Source organism: Elephantulus edwardii, unplaced genomic scaffold (assembly GCF_000299155.1).
Source record: "Elephantulus edwardii isolate Elephantulus edwardi_28Jun2011 unplaced genomic scaffold, EleEdw1.0 scaffold00228, whole genome shotgun sequence".
Lineage (NCBI taxonomy): Eukaryota > Metazoa > Chordata > Mammalia > Macroscelidea > Macroscelididae > Elephantulus > Elephantulus edwardii.
Window position 1 is genome coordinate 1481357 of NW_006399978.1, and position 10068 is coordinate 1491424.

General features: G+C 52.7%; 1 protein-coding gene across 1 annotated transcript in view; it reads right to left on the bottom strand.

The window, feature by feature from the left end:
* The window catches only part of COL6A1 (collagen, type VI, alpha 1), a 31955-nt gene extending 22351 nt beyond the window's left edge, over nucleotides 1-9604 (bottom strand). Inside the window, exons 1-11 of the mRNA XM_006898391.1 lie at nucleotides 9508-9604; nucleotides 8644-8773; nucleotides 6809-7009; nucleotides 2437-2596; nucleotides 1940-2068; nucleotides 1817-1837; nucleotides 1586-1606; nucleotides 1455-1499; nucleotides 840-893; nucleotides 295-339; nucleotides 176-202 (exon numbers count right to left, since the gene is read on the bottom strand). Of these exons, the coding sequence (XP_006898453.1) occupies nucleotides 176-202; nucleotides 295-339; nucleotides 840-893; nucleotides 1455-1499; nucleotides 1586-1606; nucleotides 1817-1837; nucleotides 1940-2068; nucleotides 2437-2596; nucleotides 6809-7009; nucleotides 8644-8773; nucleotides 9508-9604 (930 nt within the window). The remainder of the gene's footprint in view (nucleotides 1-175; nucleotides 203-294; nucleotides 340-839; nucleotides 894-1454; nucleotides 1500-1585; nucleotides 1607-1816; nucleotides 1838-1939; nucleotides 2069-2436; nucleotides 2597-6808; nucleotides 7010-8643; nucleotides 8774-9507) is intronic.
* Between the last annotated feature and the right edge of the window lie 464 nt (nucleotides 9605-10068).

The window sequence follows — 10068 nt, forward strand, 5'->3', positions numbered from 1 at the left end:
TGTTGGGGACATTGGCCGACCTCTGCTCCTGTGTTAGGGCCTCACAGCAGCAAGGGCTTCATGCTGACCGATCAGTGTGGGGCGGACTGCACCAGGTCACATCCCCAGACCTGCCCGAACCAAAGGGCACCAGCCTGAGACCAGAGGGAGGCTCTGGACCCTGAGTCTTGCTCACCTTCTCCCCACGACTTCCTTTTTCTCCCTAAACACCATCAAAGAGAAGAGAAGAGGCTGTGAGGGCCGACCTGAGAGCTCAGCCCTGGGCAGCCCTGTGGGCAGGGGTGGGGGACTCACCTTCATCCCCTGGTAGCCAACAGGTCCAAGGTCACCCGGTCTTCCCTGGGACAGAGAGCAGGGGGCATGTCAGACACCTGGCAGGTTGACCTGTGCCCCCTCACTGGCTTAGGAGGTGCCCACGAGTCCACACTAGGCCCCCTGGTCAGGGAGGGGTGAGCTGGCTGAGGGGACACATGGTAGTGGGAGCAGGAGTTCTGACTCTGTGATCTGGGGCCAGCACTGTAGGTGAGCCCCCGTGTGCCCAGAGGGTGAAGATGAGTGAGGCCTTGGGGATGCTCGGGGGAGAGCCGGGAGTATGTGGGGAGGTCACGTTGGCCTACAGCATCCTTGTGGTTTCACTCGTCCATTGTGGGCCCCATCTTGCCATCTTCCCCCACCCCAAGTATAGGCAAAGTCTATGGTGTTTGGGAAGAATTCTGTGCTCATTTCCTGATCATGATCCACTTAGAAACAAGTCAACCTTCTAGAACATTCCTCTGCCTGCCCGCCTGCCCTCTTTAATGCACCCCAGGGCCCTCAGTCCCCTGCTGGTCAGCACTCACAGGGTCTCCAGCTTCACCCTTCTCTCCTGGGAGTCCCGGCTTCCCACGTTCACCCTGGAAAACAAACGTCAGGGAGTTGGTGAGGGAATTCTGACTTGTCAAGTTCCCTGGCTTTGGCACCATCCTGAACAGTCTAGGCTCATCCCAGAGTCAGAGCTCAGAGCCATGTGTTATTTTGCCCACCTCAGGTTTCCAAACCATGAACCTGACCCCTCTTCCACTGGCCAGGCCTGAGGGTGATTGTCTGTGAAGACCGAGCCCAGAAATTTGAGCTTTGATGTGTGAGCTCCCAGTGTTTCCAGCCTGTTCCAGCAGCAGGCTCAGGGGAAGGCAGGTGCTGGTGCACATTGTGGAGAACCCCCTTCAGAAGGGCCCCAGCCTCTACCATGAACGGCACATTTCTCCCACTTCCAACCACTAGGAAGGGGGCTGGGAGCTGCCACACTGCATACAGCCCCCTGGCTGTCATTCTCAGGACTCAGGGACATCTCCTTCAGTGTCAGGCTCCTTTAACCACCTGCTACATCCAGCCCAGCACAGAGTGGACACTGGGTGCTGGGGTCCTACCTTATCCTTCCGCCTGGGTGCAAGCTCAGAGCTGGCACAGCCACTCACCTCATAACCAGGGTCGCCCCTGGGTCCAGGAGGGCCTCTGGCAGGCTGCAAGACACAAGGGACAGTCAGTGTGAGATAGAGTCAGGAACAGGACAGCCCAGAGCCCTGAGGGGGTCGCTGTGCACACTCACCTGGCATTCAAAGGAGCAGCACTGCGGAAGGAAAAGGACCACAAGTTAGACACTGAGGTGCAGATGGTCCCCCAACCCCTATCCCATTGCGCTGGGTGGAGGGAGCTGTGACCTGTGACCCCAGAAACTCCTAGGCCAATTCATCACCTGGAGAGGATGGGCGTGGAGGTGGGGGTGGGGTAAGGGGTCAGGAGGGGCTGGGGCAGCTGAAAGGACACAGGGGCTTCTTACCACTTGTTCCACGTTGTTTTTCTGAAAAGTGAGACGGAGGGGTTGAGTTAACATTCATTCATGAGCCCAGAAGTTTCGGGCGTCCCCGACAAGCCCGACAAGCCCTCGGGGTGCAGCACTCACAATCATGTCGATGATGGTGTCGATGGTCTGGGTGATGACCTCCTCCGCGTCCCTCGTCTGGTCCCAGTCGGCCGCCGTGAAGTTGCGCCGATACGTGTGGTCAGAGGCGATGATGCTCAGCCTGGGTTCCTGAGTCGGGTGTGGTCCAAAAAAGGAGGAGACACTGAGGTCACAGCCTGGCACAGCTCACCTGCCTGGCCCCCAAACCTGAGCCTCCAGAAGTCCAGAGTCCTGACTCATGGAACCCAGGGACTCGGACTGCAAAAGCTTGGCCTGCTTGAGGTGTCCTTGTTCTGGGGAACACCTGGGAAGGTGGGGGGACTTTGAGGTGGATCCTAGACCTGGGCAGGGGGCATGGGGATGGCAGAGCCTGCAACCACCACAACTCATCCAGGTGTCATGCAGATTAGGGGTGCTGGTCCTCTGCAGACCCCATCTCGCTCCCGCACCCCAGCCGATGTTTGCGGGAAACATGAAGGGGTACAGCAGGGTCCTACCAGGTGGTCAGGTGTGATGGCCACTGAGAAGACTTTGACCCCCAGGTGCTTGGCCTCATTGACCGCATCCTCCAGGCCGCCGCACGGCTCCTTGTAGCCCTCCAGGGGGTGTCCGTCCGTCACCACGATCAGGTACTTGTTCTCCTTCAAGTGGGAGCCCCTGGAAGGGTGGAGCACTGTCACAACTACCCTGGACACCAGGCTCTCCTGCTCAGGTATGTCAGTGCCCTCTCACCCCCAGAGTCCTCAAAGAGGACCGCAGGGCAGAGACCCCAGGAAATGGGGTGATGGGCAGGGGCAGGGCCCACCATGCAGCTTTGTGACGTGACTTCTCATCTGTTACATTTGGTCCTTATTGTTTCTTTTTGTTGACCTTAGCTACTTGCTGTTGTTTTTGTTGTTATGTGCCATCAAGTCGCCTGCGACACAGAGCGACCCTATGTACAACAGCTCTAAACCCTGATATATCCTGTGCCAATCTCACTGTCTCCAACACACCTACTGCCACCCCAGTCAATTAATTAATCCGTCTCATCGAGGGTCTTCCTCTCCAGCACTGTCTCTCCACCCTCCCAAGCATGATGTCCCTCTCCAAGGACCTGTCTCTCCTCACAACATGTCCAAAATATGTTAGACGGAGCCTCAGAATCCTTGCCTCCAAGGAGCCACCTGGTTTAACCCTCTCCAGGACAAATCTGTTCATTTTCCTCGCAGTCAATGGTACCCTCAATACTCTTCTCCAGCACCACAGCTCAAAGGCATCAATTCCCCTTCTATCCTCCTTAGTCACTGTCCAACTGTCTGACGCATAACAAGTGATTGCAAAGACCATGGCCTGTATCAGACGCACCTTAGTCTCCAGAGAGACACCATTGCTCTTTAGTACTTTGGAGAGGTCCCTAATAGCAGACTTTCCCATCGCAATACACCTTTTAATTTCCTGGCTGCTGGTGCCAAGAGTGTTGACTGTGGAGCCAAACAAATTAAAGCTCTGAACAATCTCAATCTCTTCACCATCCATCCTGATGCTGCCAATTGGTTCAGTAATGAGAATCTTTGTCTTCTTGATATTGAGCCTCAATCCATAATGAAGGCTTCAGTCTTTGACCCTCTGCAGCAAGCACTTCAGGTCCTCCTCAGTTTCAGCAAGCAGGGTTGTGTCATCTGCATAACGCAGATTGTTGATTTATCTTCCACCAATCCTGACACCACATTTCTCCTCATAGAGCCCAGCCTCCCTGACAATATGTTCTGCATACAGGTTGAAAAGATAGGGAGATAGGACACACCCCTGACGTACACCCTTCCCAATTTTGGCTACTTACTGAAAATTATTTTTAAAGAGTTTGACACAGAAAATAGTTTGCTGGAATTACATGTCTCTACAAATGCTGTGAAACATGCATGTGCACCAGCATAGAGACACATTGGCCTCACTGCAGAAGGGACCCCAAGGTGCTGGCCTCTGAGCAAGTGCCCAGGGCTCCTCAAGTATGACCTCCCCTGAGCTGGTTCAGCTGACTCACCAGTACAGTGCTGAAACTTACCATTGTTTAGGCAACCTTTACTTTTGTGGCAAGTGGACAATAATAGGATAATCCATAAATAACCTCAAACACAAACTATTTCTAAACACAAAACGAGGCCTGTTATCAAGGAAAAAGGGAGTTAAGAAGAAGTAAAATAGAAAGCACAAATAGAGTCTATTTTCTTCTTAGACCACATGGAAATACTCGAAAGAGTAGTTTCAGGAACAATGGACACATTTACCAAACGTGTTAAAAACAAAAGACCAAGCTCGCTGCCTGAGAGTTGATTCTGGTTCACAGTGACCGTCCATCGCATTTCTGAGGCTGTAAGTCTTTATAAGGAGACAGCCCATTTTTCTCCCACGGAGCAGCTGGTGGATTAGAACTGTGGATCTTTCTGTTAATAGACTAATACTTCAAGCCCAAGCCCTATGCCTCCAGGCTCTTTAAATAAACAACTTTAGGGAGAACAGTATTCCTCTTGATGGGGCTGAATGATCAGGTTCTCCCACCACGTCCCTGAACACAGCCTAGGCCTTAGAGCCCCTCTACAAAGATAAAATGAGAGCCCTGTGGATTCAGACTCCTACTCCCTCAAGTCTTCTCCTGAGTGATTTATTGCTTCTGACAACCTGCTGGAGGGTCAGTTATGAGTCACTTCTGACTCAAAAGTACATAACAACAACTCCCTCAAACCCAGCACTGTTGAATCAGTTCTGAATCAGGTTACTGAATGTCAAATCTTTATGGGAGGAGTTAGTAAATTCAAACTACTGACATTTCGGTTAGTAGCCTGGTAGTTCATACACGGTGCCGCCAAGGAGCCTTCCTTCCCCAGCGGACTCCCTGCTAAGTTTTAAATCAGAAGGATTTACCAAGCCTCAAAGGAAGCCTGTCCTCTCCAGCCCACACTTGACACACTGGGGCTTCTTCCAGACCAAACGGGAAGGAAAGATGGTGTAGTAACTAGTGCTTCCTCCCTGGCCACCACCTCTGTCCCAGCACCTCCCACTCTCAGTGTCCCCCTCCTCCTCCCACACCCCCTCCTTCCAGTGCCTCCTTGGCCAGCTCACTCTGCAGCCAAAATCAACTGTGGAGCCAATGAGTGCGACAGAGCAATCCTGGTGTCCACCTTGCCTTCTGAGTTCCCTTGGGTTATTTTCTACTGTGGAGAAGGCACTGGCTTGGGGAGGCCACGCTCTCCTCCCAGTGACTCAACCACAGAGGTACAGCTTTGCCCATCAACACTCTCCTCCTTTCAGTGGGGCATTCTGAGAAGAAACCCCTCGGCCTAAGTGCTAAGTTACATGAATCAAATCTATCTATTCTGACGTGGATGCAATTGTGCATGAAAGTATGCTTTCACAGGGGCAGCTGAGGGGCCATGCGGAGCCAGCCAGGGGTGCCCATCTTCCCTCTTCATGGGCACAAACCCAGGTGGCCTTCCTCAAACGTCACCTTGATCCCACAGAGTCCACACAGCACCTGCGTATCACCTCAGTCATAGTGGCAGTGGGAGTGGGCTGTGTCCTTCCACACTTGGATGGACACAGAAGGGTGAGTACATTCAAGGAGAATGCTCCCTTTTATGGACTGAATTGTACCTCTCCCCAAAATACGTGCTGTAAATTCCAGCTCCTTTACCTGTGGTTGTAATCGTATTTGAAAATAAGATTTCTTTGTTGTGTTAATGAGATTTTATATATATATATATATATATCTCTTAAGCCAATTTCTAGTGAGATATGAAAGGAACTAAGGAGGTACCAAGAGAAGAAAGCACAGCTGGGGGACATCAGATGTCATGAAACATGAAGATGGTCAAGAAGCAGACGGACAGAAACTTGATAGGGAGAAACACACCCCAGAGACAACAGAGCGATGAAGCCTTCCCCTAGGGTCAGTGCCCTAAATTCTGGCCCCCATGAGGAAATATGTTTCAATTGGTTTAAGTCACCCACTCATGGTATTTCTGTCATAGCAGCACCAAGAAGCTTAAAACCCACAGAGCATCGGAATATTTTCCCAATAGAAAATATGGCCTGAAGGTCAGCCAGCTGGTTCTGGTGACTCAACCCCAGAGTGGGCCCAGCGGCCCAGCCTCTGAGTAATGAGAAGCAGCCATGCTGGCGGGTCAGGTTAACTGCAAACAAAGTGACCGAGGGCCAGTGGCCAGGCTGTAGAGCCCGAGAAGCCATCTCCTCCTCCTCTGGATCCTGTCCCCACCAACTCCACAATCTCATCCACGGCCCCACCACAGGGCTACTAGAGAGGACTTCTGGGAATCTGTCCACCTTGGGCAGCTGTGTACAGGTGTGGGCCAACCCTTTTGTGGGATTAACTGTGTGCACCCTGTTACTGACCAATCACTACATGGGAGATAACCAATCTTCCTCCTGAAGAGCATCTGGTGGATTCGAACTGTTTACCTTTGCATTGTCAGCAAACTTTTTTACCATTTAGCCACTGGAGTTCCCAGTCACTACTATCTACTAAATGTGCATATCACTTCCCCTGAGAACCGACCACTCCCTCTGTCAATACTGTCTGTTTTCTATAGGAAACCAGCTCCTCCCTCCATACCTTCTTCCCCCGACTCTATCTCCCTGTTTGTGTCTCTGTCTTGATCTTCTTCTGCATTACATGGTGTACCAAAGGACAGCCATTTAACCCTACTCTGGTCACAGCTCACCCAGTGACAAAAACGAGTTAACTGAAGCGGAGGGTGTGCAGCCCACACACCCGCACCTCACACCTAACCGAGGACAGTGTGTGAGGCGGGGCAAGGCGGCCACCAGGACTACAGTGAAGTCGCACGTGGCAGAGGCCATCCCCCCACTCACCCGACGAGCAGCTCCTCCAGCCCCTTCTTGATGGCGCAGTCGGTGAAGGTGCCTTTGCCAAAGTATCTGACTTTGTCCACGCTGCTCTTGAGCTCATCGCGGCCGCTCGGCATGCGCGTCAGCCCGCTGATGATCTCCACCTCGTCGCTGTAGTGCAGCGCGCCCGCGTTCCACACCAGGTTGCGGTCACATCGGTAGTACCTGCGAGCCCCAGAGGGGGTGGGGAGGGTGAGTGCCTGAGTGGGACCGTCCGCGGCCCCCAGTGCAGGCATCACCCCACGGCGCACGCTACCATGGTCACCATAGACTCATTCGAGCAAAAAAGTCACACACAAGACAGTTCAGAGAAAGAGTGGACAGCATGAGCTTCGCCATAGGAGATGGCATGAGTAGTGGGGGTACAGGGTAAGGAGGAGCAGTGGACACCAGCCAGGACAGGGGAAAAGGGCGGGTCATAGTAGAAAGGAAAGGAAGGAGATATCCAGATGTGAGAAGAAGGAGGCAGGTGACATCTTAGTCAGAGCTGTATGGGTAGGTAATATTGGGGGTCAGCCCTTCACTCTCGGAGAGAAGTCCAGGGCTCACGGCCTGCTCTGGTCAAGGCTTATAAGTGATCCTGCCCCACTTGCAGACTAACACCAATAACAGAGTTGTACCCAGTTTTATAGATGGGAGAACTGAGAGCCACAGAAGCCAATGATGGTTCAAGAGGGTTGCCGTAGCAGAGCCGCATAGTTGGCAAAGCTCCTCCTGGCCTCGCCCACATCTAAGTCCCCACCCCACCCATCATCATCACTGAGCCAAATCTGTCCTCTGCAGGGTCCATGGCCATGGGCATTTCACGTCAACTGGTAGCTCGGGTCCCCAAGGTGTGCTGAGTGTCTCGTCCCTCAGGGGTGGAAAAACATGGCTTCTATTGCCCTTCCTGAGAAGCTCAAGGCCCCCTTCTGAATCCAGTCAGTGATATTTGACAGGGAGAAGGCTTGGGGGGCTGCTTTTGAGGAGACCTTGTGCTTGTCCCTCACCAATTGTGGTGTGGTGGGGCTCCCTTGGTACAAGCGAGGAGATCTACTGCACCCTTCTCCATGACCCTGGTCTTTAGGACTGCGACCACATTCTGTACACGAGACTCAGCACTCCCTAATGCATGCCTTCCTGCACCCATCAGCTTGGCCTAGCAAGTCCATCAGTCAAAACTTGCATGGATTCACTGGTTGAATAGGTAAGTGAGTGTGTGAATGGATGATGGATACGCCACATCTCAAGCCACAGAACCAAGTCTGTCTGGTTATGGCTCCAGAGATCTAGGGTCTTTGCTTCTCACAGAAATGACTGAGGCAGGTCAGCTTCGCTAGTGGCATCTGATAGAGAAGTCTTGCACTTGGGCGTCTGTTCTTGGTGTTAAAGAGGGGCGCCCTCTGCAGCCAGCAAGCTGAAATGCATGCTTTACTGATTTCTTGACAGTTTACCTAAACCTGCTCCTCCTGTTCGCGGAAAGATACCTTTTCTGGTTTTATTTTGGGGATGCAGTCAGCCCACTCTCAACATAGCCCTCGCTAGTCCCAACTGACTGAGTGATGGCCACAGCCTGCTCTGCCCCCAGGAGGCTGTGATGCTCCGTGTTACCCTCACTCCTCTTAGGACCTAGGGAGGGAATTTTGAGCCATATGACCCACAGTCTCTCTCCTTAGATGGGGAACTGATGTCTGGCCTTTCACTGCTGGGAACTAGTGGAGTGATACCAGGCTCCAGGCCTCCCATGCCCTGGTTTTTCTCTCTGAGGGACTCAGTACAGATGCAGGAGGAGGGAATGTCAGGGTGTGCTACGTTCTTACCTGTCTCTCAGGTTGTCAATAAAACGTTTGGTGAAGGTCTTCACCTTGTCTACCAGGGCCCCATAGGGCTTTAGCCTCAAGGCCACGCTTTCAGAGGTGTCCAGGACAAAGAACAAGTCCACTGGGCAATCTGGGTGCAAATGGGAAAAAGAGGGGCTTCAGCCTTACACCCTGGGGAATCTTACCATCTGCCCCTTCTATTCTCATCAATCACAGCACCACAGCCACCTTCCCATCTGCACAATCACATCATCCTCTGAGGTAAAAGTCCCACCTCCAGCAGAGACCCCTGCTTATGCCTGAAACTGCACCTTACTTGGAGTCACAACATCTCTCTTACAATCAACCCCCCAGAAGGGTGAGAATGTCCCATCCTGTGGACTTGACAACTAAGACCTCCTTCCCCAAGGAGTTTTCAAATCAGTTTCAGAACTATCAAAGACATGATCTTTGGGCAGCAGGGGAGAAAGTATGATTTGAACAGGTGACCACATTTCACAATGGACTGTCAGGCAAGAAATCAAAGGAGATTAACTATAAAAGACCAGGTCTTGGCCATCGCAGTGATCTTTAAGGCAAAAGATTAGCCCACATCCATGCAAAATCAAACTAAACAAACCAATGGGACCAGAACTATGCTATCAGCTGTGTCTCCCCAGTGGGTGCCCTGGAACCTACCCAGGCTAATGTCCTTTCAGAGGTGGAGACACTTGACACAGACCAGAGTCCTTCCTGGGGTTGGGTGAAACCTTTAACATCCCCTAGCAGGCCTCCTCAACTTCAGCTTTCAGGAAAGGTGAGGAGATGGGGTCTCCTCCGGTGGCAGAAAGCACAAGACCAAGAATGGGGGGGGGGTCCACTCACCTTGGAACGCAATGGCCTTGTTGTTGGAGGGATCGTCCTGGGCGGCGGCCCAGCAGGCCTGCAGGAGCAGGGGCAGCAGGGCGCGGACCAGCTTCATGTCGTTGGCCGGCCGCGGGTTCCCACTGCTCCGGAGAAGGTCGGCCGGCCTGGAGAGAGAAGGAGGGGAGAGAGAGGAGGGAGGCAGCGTTAGGCTCTTTGCTGAAGTTACAGCCCAGGCAGGGAGGGAAGCAGGGAGGGGCGAGGGAGGAGGAGGAGGCTGGGGCCTGAGGGGCGGCCCAGGCTGAGGCAAACTGAGCAGAGGGGGGTGTGGTTCCAAAAGCTGAGTGACTCACCAAAGCCCTCTTTGGGGTCCTTTCCATCTAGAATCTTCCTGAGAGAGAAAACCACTACTCCCTACATCTGCTTTGACAGGGCATACATGCTGTTAAGCTAGGGGAGGAGTCTGTCTGTCTTTCGACTTCTTCACAAAGTCATGGATATTTTCACTTGCTTAGAGTGGGTCATAGTTCTGACCACAGAACAAAATTGCAGCATAGTTGGAAACGTCGGAAAAGGAAGAAG